Source organism: Tursiops truncatus, chromosome 18 (assembly GCF_011762595.2).
Source record: "Tursiops truncatus isolate mTurTru1 chromosome 18, mTurTru1.mat.Y, whole genome shotgun sequence".
In the NCBI taxonomy this organism is placed as follows: domain Eukaryota; kingdom Metazoa; phylum Chordata; class Mammalia; order Artiodactyla; family Delphinidae; genus Tursiops; species Tursiops truncatus.
The window spans coordinates 3,496,766-3,510,989 of record NC_047051.1 but is presented as its reverse complement, the minus strand read 5'-3'; the positions used below and the strand labels follow the sequence as shown (position 1 = coordinate 3,510,989).

The 14,224-nt window shown below is 49.0% G+C and overlaps 1 protein-coding gene across 1 annotated transcript in view; it reads right to left on the bottom strand.

Moving 5' to 3' along the window:
• Positions 1-9,487, bottom strand: part of LOC141277097 (phospholipid-transporting ATPase IB-like) — a 131,283-nt gene extending 121,796 nt beyond the window's left edge. The window contains exon 1 of the mRNA XM_073795477.1: positions 9,412-9,487. Within this exon, the coding sequence (XP_073651578.1) occupies positions 9,412-9,487 (76 nt within the window). The remainder of the gene's footprint in view (positions 1-9,411) is intronic.
• Between the last annotated feature and the right edge of the window lie 4,737 nt (positions 9,488-14,224).

Here is a 14,224-nt window from a genome sequence, read left to right as displayed (position 1 = left end):
TCAACGCCAATTAATGACTGGCCTCTGGGAAGACGATGCCGCTGGTTGTGAAGAGAGCCAGCTGCTCTCCCCGGACAGAGCAGCACGTGGTCAGTTCCTTCCACCATAAATCGCAAGTCTATAACGTCTGAAGATCCTCCCTGCAAAGATCAACGGATAATATCTGACGACGAAGACTCTCAAGCAACTAGGTTTTATGAGACATTAGGTTCAAAGAAATACAGTAGGACTTTGCAGTATTATGACCCAGTTCGTTTTCCAAATTAATTCTAGGTGGATCTTAGATTGTGCCCAGGGGAGGATTTTCACTCAGTGTAAGAGGAAGACAAAACAACCCTGACAAGAACACAGCCAGAGCCCGGAGACACAGGCCGTGGTCTCCATCAGCATCCCTGGAGCCCCGGCGGGTCCTGGCTTCACCCCTCCCAGCCTTGCTTCCCCCGCCTGGAAATGCGGGTGATGGACTGCTGGATGATTTTATTCCTGAAAGTCTGTAATTCCATGGACAGTCGATTGAAACTGTTTGGACAAGATGATCTCTCATCGTGCTGTCCAACAGAAATAGAATGCAACGTTTAAACATATGCAATCTGAAATTTTCCGGTAGCCACACTAAAAAGAAGAAACACGGAAAATCATTTTAATGATATATTTTTTATTAAACCTGACATACCCAAAATATTATTTCAATATATAACACGCATAAAATATTATTAATGAACGTTTTACATTCCGTTTTCGTAATAAGTCTTCAAAATCCAGCGTGTACTTTCTGCTTATAAGAAGCTTGCTTCTGGTCTTTCCTGGTGGCGCAGTGGTTGGGAGTCCGCCTGCCGATGCGGGGGACGCGGGTTCGTGCCCCGGTCCGGGAAGATACCACATGCCGCGGAGCGGCTGGGCCCGTGAGCCATGGCCGCTGGGCCTGCGCGTCCGGAGCCTGTGCTCCGCAACGGGAGAGGCCACAGCAGTGAGAGCCCCGCGTACCGCAAAAAAAAAAAAAAAAAAAAGAAGCTTTGCTTCTGACTCACATTCACTGTGCCCAGCAGCCCTGTGCGCCTGGCGGCTCCACACTGGATGGCACAGACCTAGAGGGATGCCTTCAGCTTTGATAACGTCTGACTCTGTGCAGATATCCTGAGCCCCCTGAAGGACAAATATCGGACCAGCAAGATGGAAATACAGCTTTCTACTTGCCCACTACCAGAAACCTCCTCCCTCGCCGCTCACCTGCCTGGTGTCCAGCTCTCCAGCTCATGTTTCCATAGTCACCCTCCCTTTTTCATCTCTGATGCTGCCCTGGTTCAGGCCATCGTTATTTCCCATCTGGGATATTGCAGCAGCCCCCAACTGTGCGCTTTGTTCGCAGTCTTCACTTATGCCCTGTGTTTCCGTCCAGCCCGATTCATTTTCACGGGAGGCCCCTTCTCAGTCACCTACCCACGGTGGTGTTCCCCCCCCGAAAAAAGTGCCTGAACCCTAACTCAGAAGCAGAGCCGAGTAACGCATTCCCAAGCATCAGGAAGGGTCCATGTGCACACGAGCGCAGAATGGACCCAGAGCATCTATTTGTTACCTGAACCAGTAAAAATGAACAGTTCAGGTACTTTGGGGAAGGGACAGGCAGGGCAGGGGACACAACAGAAACCGCATGATCGTACACTTCTAGCGATTTGGTCAGGCTACACTCCACTGCTGAGTGAGTCCCCTGAGATTCCACAGGACAGAAGATCACGCAGCTTGTTTGCTAGATATATAGCAACTACATCTTTGGGGGTTTAAAGATGGACAACCTAAATGTCCATCAACAGATGAATGGATAAAGAAGATGTGGTGTATATATATATATACTCAGCCATAATAAAGAATGAAATAATGCCATTTGCAGCAACATGGATGGACCTAGAGATTATCATACCAAGTAAGTCAGAAAGAGCAAGATAAATATCATATGATACCACTTATATGTGGAATCTAAAATATGACACAAATGAACCTATCTATGAAACAGAGACAGACTCACAGAAATAAGGAACAGACCTGTGGTTGCCAAGGGGGACAGGGGTGGGGGAAGGAAGGATTGGGAGGTTGGGATTAGCAGATGCAAACTAGTATATATAGAGAGAATGGATAAACAACAAGGTCCTACTGGAGAGCACAGGGAACTATATTCAATATCTTGTGGTAAACCATAATGGAAAAGAATATGAAAAAGAATATATGCATGTATAACTGAATCACTTTGCTGTACAGCAAACTTAACACAACATGGTAAATCAACTATACTTCAACAAAAAATTTTTTTTAAATTCTGTAGCTCTAAAACCAAAGTTATGTTTCCTCAGTGCATTTAGAATACAGAAAATAAAAAGAAAATGGAAAAGAGTCTTAAACAAGGATAATCTTGATGAGGCTAAAAATAGTTGATAAGAGGCCTGATCCTGCAGCGCCCTGACCTGAATAAATCAATCACCCAGCAGTGAGCTCTTTCCCCCTTTGAATATGAATGAACATCTCCCTGGTAGGAAGGTGTCATCTAAGCTGGGGGAAAAGCAAGCGTCTTTGTACTTAGGGTCTGGAATGAGATTTCAAATGTCAGAACAGAGAAGTGCTGACTCCTCATGCTGTTCGCTTACCCTAGTTCCCCATGTGATCAGTCTCGGTGACGTGCTTAAAATACTGCAGTAAAAAAAATTTAAAAATACTGCAGTAATCCTGGCATCCTCAGTGCCATTGACGGCTAACACAGAGACGGAAAAGGGAAAAGGGGCTCCCAAACGCTCCATCAAAATGTGGGAAATGTGCCATTCGCTTATTATTTGGCGTGAGATTACAAGAGACTGGAAAACGTCCTTGCAAATGGAAAACCTCGAGATCAGAGTTAATCGGGATTAGATTGCTTTTTAGGGTGAAATTTGATGATACATCAGATTTCGATTCTTACAGAGAGGCAGTGAGCAAGGTAAGAGATGAACTGTGAGAGCAAGAGACCTGCACACGGAAACAACACACACACACACACATGTGCACGCACACTTCTGACACAGTGAGCCTCCACGACCACTGCTGATGAATGAACGGCACGTGCACTCTGGGGAACACAGCTAGCGGGCAGACCCAGGCAGCTGTGCCCGTGGGACTGTGTCCCTCTGCGCTGTCAGGGTATCTGCAGGTGCAACCAGCCATCCTCACTTCCAGGTGAGGGCTCTCTCCAAGGTCCTGCTTCTGCGTTTGCCCCTTGATAATGGGGAGAAACTCCCAGGGCACGGATATGAGATCACTCTTATTTTTAGCCTTTCTTAATGGGTGTTAACATTTGCTCTAAGCACTTTTAACACCTAAATGGATGTAAATAATACCTTGTATGCAGTGTGGTATTGACCAGAGGTTATATTTAGTCAATGTCAAGATTCAGGGAGGAAAGGAACAGACCCATCTTTAAAGGTGCTCTGTACAAACCCTCCCATCAATGTTTGAAAACTTTTTAGAGAATAATTCTAACTTAACTTGAACTTTATTTTAACTTAATCTTAATTATTTAGAGAATCATTTTAATTTGTCTAGCCGGCACCTCGGTCAGATGAGGGTTTAAGATAAAACATTCACTGTAAAAATAAAATCAATGAATGATGAGATAACGGAAGCCATCAACTGAGGTGTTTATTGACCCTGCAGGATAAAAAACGACCTTGGAGGCAGGACTACTCCTCATGGAAGGTGACAACCTTCAGAGACATCAGAGGATGGAAACTCTAGCCATAATCAGAGCGCTAGCTGGGTAATCACATACACCCAATAATGACACAAAAAGAACACAAATTCTCCAGTGATGACTATGCAGTCATCTCCTAGTTAAGGCCTCCATCATACGATGGAGACGGGAAAACAGTGACAACTGAAGTTTTTGCCAATTCTGCTGTTTGCAGGGTAAGTGTCTAGGTGGTGGAGTTGACCTTAGCTGATGACGGGCAGCATGAGAAAGGTCAGATATGTTGTCGATACGAGCTCGACCGTATCATAAAGCCCTCTCAATGGGTCGAGTAATGCACGCGCGCACGTTTATGCACGTTACTCGCTAATCACAACCATCCCGTGAACTACAAAATTTATTTTCGTCCTTATCGGTGACGGAAGCAGAGGAAGCTTTTTAATGTCATACAGGTAGCAAATGACGGTGTCAGAATTTAAATCCACTTCTCTCTAACCTGAGGGCCCGATGTTTTAAATCCCATATACACGAGCTCTAAGACTCTTCCAAACACAATCCAGACCCTTAGATCAAGTCCAAAAATAATCCATGACAAAGCTCGGTCAAATCTGTATTTATTGAGTACCCACAGGATAGATAGTACAAAAAAATGGAAGAAATTAGACCCAGTTCTTTATTTCCACTTGAGGAAGAGAAAAGAATATAGAATGAACGAATTCGTTCTGTGAATGCAGGTCTGATATTGAACTAGGGAGGTTGGAAACAGTGGAAAGCACCCTGGCTTCGGAAATTACCTGGTCCTACCAGAAGCTGACCAGCAAACAAGACACAACTGGATTGCTTTTCTCTTCTGTGAAATGAGGGGATGAACTCTGAGATCCCTTCCAGCCCTTACATTTGAGCTCTTCGCCCTTTCAGCTGCCCCAATTCTCCTCATTCTTCCCTTGAAACTTGGGTCAGATTGTTAGGGGAAAACTAGGTCCATGTAGGAACGCTTTTTAAAACAAAACAAAATTAAAACTTAAAACCACCTTTGAAGACCAGTAGGAATGCTCGTTAGGGGAAAACTAGGCCCACGTAGGAATGCCTTTTAAAACAAAACAAAATTAAAAATTAAAACCACCTTTGAAGACAGGAGAGGGCAGAAGAGATGGACGGGCAGAGTGACATCCATCCAACACAGAGGCTCAGCGGTGTTCTAGAATAGGTGCTCTACAACTTAATGGCCCTGAGGGAACATCCTATCGATGAAATTACAATGATATAACTCATATGTCTTCAATTGGAGTACACGACAAGACCTGAAACGTAACAGTTAACTAGTTTATTTGATGAGAAATGACTGTGCTTTACTTTTGTATATTAAACTTTCTATTTTGAGACCATTTCAGATGCACATGCAGTTCTAAGAAATGACACTGAACTGTCTGTGTACCCTTTACCCAGTTTCCCACGACAGCGCCATCTTGCAAAACTACAGGACAACATCACAGCCAGGATACCGATATGCAGGAAGTCAAGACACAGAACATCCCCATGAGCACAAGGATCCTCGCGTTGCCCTCACATCCTTCCCACCCCTGCATCCTCCTTCACCCCTGGCAAGCACTAATCTGCCCTCCGTTTCTATGCTGTTGTCATTTCATGAACGTTACATAAGTGAGATCAGACAGTATATAACCTTTCGTGGTTGGACTTTTTCTCTCAGCACAATTCTCTGGAGCTCCACCCAAGCTGCTGTAGTGGTTCCTGTTTATTGCCGAGCAGTGTTCCGTGCTGTGGACGCACCAGTTTTTGTTCGATCATCCAGCCCCTGAAGGACATCTAGTTTCTTGTGATTAGGAGTAGAGCTGCTGTGAATGTTGAAGTACAAGTTTTTGTGTGAGGGTAAGTTTCTGTTTCCCTGGAATAAATGCCCAAGAGTACAAGTGCTGTGTCAAATGGTCACTGCAGGTTCAGCGTTGGAAGACACTGCCAACCTTTTCTCCCGAGTGGCTGGACCACTTCACCTGCCCAGCAATAACGGATGAGGGATCCAGTTTCTCTGCACCCTGGCCAGGATTTGGTGATGTCAGCAGTTTTCGTTACAGCCATTCTGACAGGTGTGCCATGATTCACTTTTTTTTTTTTTTCGGTACGCGGGCCTCTCACTGCTGTGGCCTCTCCCGTTGCGGAGCACAGGCTGCGGATGCGCAGGCTCAGCGGCCATGGCTCACAGGCCCAGCCGCTCCGCGGCATGTGGGATCTTCCCGGACTGGGGCACGAACCCGCGTCCCCTGCATCGGCAGGCGGACTCTCAACCACTGCGCCACCAGGGAAGCCCCCATGATTCACTTTTAATGAACACAAAGATCCAGAGACAAAAGGAAGACACTCTCTACAGCCACCAGGAATCTTTAGTATCTTCCTGGTCCCTTATGATTATCTTCAAGGTACACAGTAAATCAGCCTCTGCCCTTAATGAACTGAGTAATGGGTAGGAATACAAGAGCACCTCCCTAGTGTAATACAACTACCAACTGCTCAGAGCAAATATCATACTCTAGAAGCATGAAATTCTGCAAGCATTCCCTTTAACGTTCTAAGACCAAAGCAGAAAGGGCACTTCTGGTAAACTTTTGTCAGTACTAGCAAATATAATCAGATAAGAAAAATAAGGGTTATAACAATTACAAAGGAAGAAATGAAATTATTATTTGCAGATAATGTCTACACTTGAAAAATTTAGAGAATCCGTAACTATCAAAATTCATAAGACTGTTCACTAGGTTGTTGGGTACACAGTCAATATAAAACCCCAAAACCTTTGCTAGGCACCGGCAACACCAATTGAAAATGTAATTTTGGGGACTTCCCTGGTGGCGTAGTGGTTAAGAATCCGCCTGCCAATGCAGGGGACACAGGTTCGATTCCTGGTCCGGGAAGATCCCACATGCCGCAGAGCAACTAGGTCCGCGAGCCACAACTACTGAGCCTGCGCGTCTGGAGCCTGTGCTCTGCAACAAGAGAGGCCACGACAGTGAGAGGCCTGCGCACCACGATGAAGAGTGGCCCCCACTCACCGCGACTAGAGAAAGCCCTCGCACAGAAACGAAGACCCAACACAGCCCAAAATAAAAATAAATTAAAAGAAGGCTCAACATTTTTAAAATGTCTCTTCTCTCCAGATTAATCTACAAATTGAATGCAACTTTAACCAAAATCCTAACAGGATGGTTTTGTTTTCAGAAAAGGCTCTTTTAAAAATACCCGTGGAGGAGTACAGGGCTACTGTCCAGGCCTCGCCACTCTGTCGAGTGGAAAGAAGAGGCCTCAGAGCTCAGGACCCTCCCTCGCAGCCCTCACAGCTCCTCCCCCACTTCCATCTGCCGTCTTTGTCGTCCAAACTGATCCCAGCAGGCCCTTTACCCAAGTTCAAATGCCTGCCCCCTGGGAGCCCACACTGTCCAGGTCGCCCGCTTCCTCACACAATGTGTAAATACCCCAAACAGACCACCGTCTCTTAAAACCTTCCTCCCTGTCTTCCTGAACTCACAGCCTATCCGTCAGCGAAGCCCCTCCCCCTCCCCCTCCCCCTCTGGACATGCCCGCACTGCTCCGCCCTGATGCTGCTGCCACCCACCGTGGATCTCAGATCCCTGCCCTTCCTTCTCCCTGTAATGCCCTGCCTTTGACCTTCATGCCAGCAACTGTGCAACAGTAGCTTTCGCCTTAAAACAGCCTTCTAGAACTCATATCCTCCTTCAGTGACCCTTCACTGTGCTCCCCGCCGCGCGCCCCCAGTTACAAAATTCACCCAAAAGAGTTTTCCGGTCATGCTGTTTCCAATACCTGTCCTCTTAGTCTCTCTTGAAGCTGCTCTTACAGATAGGCTTCCCTGTGATTACACACAATCAGCTCCCCTCAAGGTCACCCATGTCGTCCACTGCTGAAGAAATGGGCGGTTCTCAAGCCTCAGCTGTCCTGAGCGCTTGGTAATGCTGGGCCCAGCTGGACACCCCGGCTTCCTGGACACCGCCTCTCGGGTTCCCTCCGAGCTCACTGGCCATCCTCACAGCCCCCCTGCTGTTGCCCTCATCTTCCTGACCTTGAAATGCTGGAGTGCCCAGGGCTCTGCACAAGGACCCCTCTCTTTCTGGCCACGTGGATACACATCACGTAAGCGGCAGGGCCCAGTGGCAAATGAAAACGCAGGCCCCCTGTTCAAAAATCAGTAAGACCCCCAACATAGCAAGAGCAGAGCATGAAGACAAACTCGGGACTCTTCCAAGACTGGGGCCCGTGTGAGGCGTGGTTACACACCCGTCCTGAGAGCCCGTCCTGCTGGGCCCGTGGGCCATCGTGAACGTCCTTCTCTGGTCTGGACACCCGCCTGATTCACACGTTCAAAGCCAAATTCCTGACCACCACCCCCGCCAAAAGGAGAACCTTCTCTTCCTGCAGCTCTCCCTATCTCAGTAAAGGGTACATCCTTCCAGTTTCTCGGACCAAAACCCCTCGAGCCATCTTTGCGTCTCCGCTCTCACTGAGACCCCACAGCCCAAGCATGAGCAAATGCTGCGGGCTCTACCTCCTAACACAGGGCAGCTGTGCCCTCACGTACACCTTGGCACCGACGCGGGGACCATCTGGCACCTGGACGGCGCCCGCCCCCCAACCGGGCTCCCCGCAGCAGGTCTAGCCTGAGCGCGTCAGCCCTGGGAGCCTCTGACACTGGGATTCTCCGCAAATGTCTCTGAAGGCGGCCTTACGTTACTCAGGTTTACAAAACACTGGTCTAAACTGTCTGATAAGTTGTTTTCCTCTCACATTATTCAACTACAGGAATAGGAAAGTCACTTATTTTTATAGGCCTATTTTCTCCAAGAGAGCAAACAAAACCCACGATTCCAAGCGACCCCAGCTCCAAACCGCAAACCCTGTACCTTCCTCGTATCAGAGATGGACCTACAAACTTGCCAAGAGTCCTGAAACGGAATGAAATCTAATCCCTTTCCACCTCTCATTCCCTAAGGGTGTCGACAGCCCATCAAGTATCACAATCACGTGACATCCAGCTCAACAAGGCCGGGGTCCCTAAACATGCTACAAAACGAACGCAACACGGCGCCTAAGGCTGCGAGCGGACGGCATGCCGCCCTGGGGGCACCGGGCGTGTGGCTCGAAAAGACCGGCCTCCGAGGCCCAGCCCGGGCGTCCCCAGGGAGGGGGGAGGGTCACCGGCTGGAGCGTCGCTGCGCGAGGCCCCGGGGCCCCAGGGAGTCACAAAGCTGGGGTGTCCCGCCGCCCCACCCCCCAGCTCTGCAGCAAAACGCGCGGCGAGGCGGCAGGGGCGAGAGGCTGGTGCGGAAACCGCCCCGAACCCACCGCGGTGGGGACGGGCACCGGCGGCGGGGGGACGATGGCGGGCGGGGGGGTGGGGAGGGTGGGGGCCGCCCTCACAAGACCTGCCCGGCGCCCGGACTCTGACCGTGTCCCCACCCCCGGCCCAGGCCTCCCTGGTGTCGCGGCGCCCAGCCCCCAGCGGGGGCGGGGCGGGGGCGCGGGGGCGGGCGGGGGGCGGGGCGCTGGGTCCTGACCGCGCCCCCGCCCTCTCCCCCCGCCCCGCCCCCCCGCCCGGACCATCCCCTCCCCACCCCACCCCGCCCCGCCCTCTCCCCACCCCCAGCCCGGACCGTCCCCCCTCTCCGCGCCCCCGCTCTCACCTACGGACGTGCGGGTCCACGACCTCCGGGGCAGGGACATCTTAAGAGTCTGGCCGCGGCCGGGGCCGTTGGGCATCGTGCCTCCCGCGGGCGCTGTGCGGGGCTGGGCGCGGGGCCGGCGGCCCGAGGGCCATGGGGAGCGCGCCGGGCCGGGAGCGGGCGGCCTCCTGCGCGGGGCTGCGTCGTCCGCGCAGCTGCAGCGCCCAGTGCGGCGGCGCCGGGGCTGCGGGCTCCGGGCGCGGGCGGGCGGAGGGGGGGCCCGGCCTCCGGGGAAGCCTCTGGAACGTCGCGCAGGCCGAGGCGCCTTCAGGTGCGGAGAAGGCACGCGGGAGGCGGGATCGGTGTTTTAGGGGCTCGCCTGGGAGCCGGGCGCCCCTCAGGGACCGTTTCTCTCTGTGCCCATCTGCTACCTGGTTGCCCCGCCTGCCACTTGTCAGGGGGCGCAGGTGGGAGTCGTTCGGGCTCCTACTTTCCTTTTTATCCCGCCGCAGTTTGTCCTTCCATGTCCAGTACGGTGGGACCTCTGCGAACAGGTATTTCTAAGGTGCCTGACATGTGGCCTGGAACTCAGGAAGGTCCTGGGTCTCTGGACTCCTCACCCCAGCCCTGCAGCCTCCCTACACCTTTAGCTAGTGGCGTGTTGAAACTGTAAGAAATTCTGGGCATCACTTAGCGCGCGATACACACGCACCTTCTTGCATAGAAACAGAATCGTTGAGAGGTGAGGTGACTGGTCCAAGGTCACTTGATCTACTTTTGCTTGTTTTTACTTTAATGTTAATTTCGAAACTGTGCTTGGTCCTGCTGGGCACCATTCCATAAAGAAAATAAAAGGAAAAAAAGCTGCATCTTTTTAATATCTGATAAAATTCTGACCTCAGAGTGAACACACACGAATAAACAATTTAAGGAAGAGCCGGCCCCTGCGTTTACAGATGTGACCGCGAAGCTTCTCTGAACACAAGTTAAACACCAGGGGCTGACAAGGAAAGCAGGGTTCAGCAGAGAGGATTCTTGCCCGGGAAGGCAGAGCCATGAGGCCCCAAGCTCCCGTCCCGCTGGCCTCTGACTCGCATCTTCTTAGAAAAAATTCAGAAGGGATGGACAACATGTTTTGAAAACTGTAGGCTGACAATTTCAGCTTCAAGTAGGATTCCTGCCTGACTATCTTGGGCCTAAAACAAAACAAAATGGGTTCCTGATAAGAAATGAGTCTTTAGCAGGAAGATGAGGAAGAAGAAATGTTCTAAATTGTTGAGCTGAGCTTCAGGGCGGGAGAAAATGTTTCCTCAGTGGGTGGTCACAGATGCTGAAGGTGATCCTAAAAGTTCCTAGCAATGAGTTTCTCTTTATAAATTTATACATAAGACTTTAAGCCATTTCTTAAGCCCTTCCTTACCGTAAACTAAAACCCCATTTCCTTTTTAAAATGTTCACACATGTATACATCTGTATGTCTGCCTTTTATATGTCTATGTCTGTCATGTCTATAGACATTTTAAAAAAATTTATTTATTTTATTTATTTATTTTTGGCTGCGTTGGGTCTTCGTTACTGCGCGCGGGCTTTCTCTAGTTGCGGCGAGCGGGGGCTACTCTTCGTTGCGGTGCGTGGGCTTTTCATTGTGGTGGCTTCTCGTTGCGGAGCACGGGCTCTAGGCACTCAGGCTTCAGTGGCTGCGGCACACGGGCTCTAGAGCGTAGGCCCAGTAGTGTGGCTCATGGGCTCTAGAGCGCAGGCTCAGTAGTTGCGGTGCACGGGCTTAGGGGCTCGAACCCGTGTCCCCTGCATTGGCAGGTGGATACTTAAACACTGCGCCACCCAGGAAGTCCCTCTATAGACATTGTTAAAGGAATGGCATATATATGGCACGTAAAAAGGTATAGATAAGCATACAGCTATCAGGCATGTCCCTACTCTCCAGTTTAGGGAACAAAACAATATAGACACAGTGGAAGCCAACAGTCCCTAATCCCTTTCCTTTCCCTCTGTCCCCAGACCAATTTCCTTTCAGGCTTTCTTCATAAGGCCTCTCTCCTGTCCTTATTTACAAACTAACACACTAAAGAGCCCCTCTGACAGGATTGGGCGAAGGGTCCGGGAAGGAAGACCATTTCGTGGACATCCTTATTCTCCTAGGTGGTCACCTAAAGCACTCTGCGAATGCATTCTGATGACTCTTGTCCAGGTTCTTCTCATTTTTACACACTGTTTTTAGAGAGAGTGGGCCACACTGGACATGGAACTATCAATATCTATTGATATCTATTAGTAGAACCAGCAATATCTATTTTCCAATGACAAAGGGGCAGTTGTCACAGACCCTGTCCCCCTCAATCATTCATTCACTCATTCACATTCACATCCAGCGTGTGACGCCGGCTGCAGCTGGGACCCCTACATGTGGCCTCTTCGGGTAGCCTAGGCTTCCTCACACCATGGTGGCTGGATCCAGTGGTGCGGGGAAAGAGGAGGCGGGTGAAAGCTACGTCAGCCCTTCTAACCTGGCCTTGGAAATCATGCAGCATCTCTTCCACCACAACCTGTTTGTTAAGGCAGCCACAAAGGCTGGCTCAGTCCAAGGGGACGGGAAAGAGACCCCATTTATTGATGGAAAAGCGGCAAGATTCTGGAGGAGCCTGAGGATTGGAAACACTGTTGCAGCCACTTGGGGAAGTACAATCTACCAGAACGAGCAAGAAGCAATTTTAATTTTAATAAAATATTATTTATAGGGCTTCCCTGGTGGCGCAGTGGTTGGGAGTCCGCCTGCCGATGCAGGGGACGCGGGTTCATGCCCCGGTCCAGGAAGATCCCACATGCCGCGGAACGGCTGGGCCCGTGAGCCATGGCCGCTGAGCCTGCGCGTCCGGAGCCTGTGCTCCGCAACGGGAGAGGCCACAGCAGTGAGAGGCCCGCGTACCGCAAAAAATATATATATTATTTATAATGGTACCAAAATCATAAAATACTTATGGAAAAATTAATGAAAGATATGCAAGACCTCCACACTGAAAACAAGGCATTTGGGCTCCCAAAGGACAAAACAGAAGGACTTACACTGCCTCATTTCAGGTCTTAGGCTAATGCTGACACTGTGATGGGGACATGTGAGTAGACAGAGCACCGAACAGCACAGAGCCCAGAAATAGACGCCTGCACATAGAGCGAAATGATTTTGACAGGCACTAAAGCAATTCAAGAGGGGAAAAGTCGTCTGCAGTAAATGCAGCTGTGACAACTTGATGTCCATAGGGAAAAAAGAAGCCTTGACCCCTTAACCATACACAGCAATGAACTCAACCTGGATCACAGATGTCAGTGTAAAAAACTAAGCACATAGAGCTTCTAGAAGAAAATGGAGGAGAAAATACTTCTTACGCAGGACCGTAAAAAGCCCTGAGCATAAAAGGAAAAACTAATAAATTGAACATCATCAAAAATAAACCTTCTGCTCATCAAGACGCCACCAAGAAAATCAATAGCCCATCCATTGACTGGGAAAAGACATTCACGATGCATCCATCCGACAAGGACTTGTATCTAGAAGGTCTAAATAATTCCCACAGTGCAACACTAAAAGAACAACTTGTTCATCATCAGGAAAATGCACCTCACAACGGACATCGTGTGATGTTGCTTATGTGTGGAATCTAAGACAATGGTACAAATGAACTTATTTACAAAACAGAAATAGAGTCCCAGATGTAGAAAACAACCCTATGGTTTGCCGGGGGGGACAGGGGGAGGGATGAATTGGGAGATTGGGACTGACATATACACACTACTATATAGATAACTAATAAGGACTTGCTGTATAGCACAGGGAACTCTACTCGATACTCTGTATTGACCTGTATGGGAGTAGAGTCTTACAAAAAAGTGGATATATGTATATGTATAACTGATTCATTTTGCTGTACACCTGAAAGTAACACAACATTTAACTCAACTATACTCCAATTAAAAAAAAAAACAATATTCCACCACACACCCACCAGGATGTTGAAATAAAGATAAATGACCCCAACTATTGTGGAGGATGATGAACAACCAGAACTCAGACACTGCTGGTGAGAGTGTAAACTGTTGTGACCACCCTGGAAAACTTGCAGTTCCTGTAGAAGTTAAATGCCCACCTTCCGTAAACCCAGAAATTCCACCTCTAGGTACTTACCCCAAGAAATGAACACTTATTTACAAAAAAGACTTGTCAGAGAATATTAATAGTAGTTTTATTCATAATAACCTCACACTGGAAACCACCCTACAGGTAAATGGATAAAGAAATTGCAGTATATTCATAGGCTATGACTCAGCAGTAAAAAGGAACAAATTTACAATTACCAATGTGTACAACAGCATAGATGGATCTCAAAAGGCTGACGCTGGAGGAAAGCAAGACACAAAAAAGTAGATACAGGATGGTTATGTTAAAGTAACCAGATTAGCCCCAAGATAAGTCGCTCATGCTAAACCCCACATCAGCAAACCAAAGCTTAACTAAATTGCTATGCACTATGCTTGGCTGTCCCAGAAAAGGAAAGCCTAGTCTACCCGTCAGGGCTTGTCTGCTCAGCACAAGTTTCCTGACCCCTCCAAGACTTCCCTTTGCTCCTTATAGGTAAGTAACCCTGCTTTAACCAATCAGCAAATGCCCAGTATAACTTCCTTGTACCTGCTCACTCTGGTCTATAAACACCTCCTGCAAGGTGTTCAACATCACTGATCATCACAGAAATGCAAATCAAAACCACAACGAGATCACCTCACACACGTAAGAATGGCTGTCACCAAAAAGACAAGAAATAAC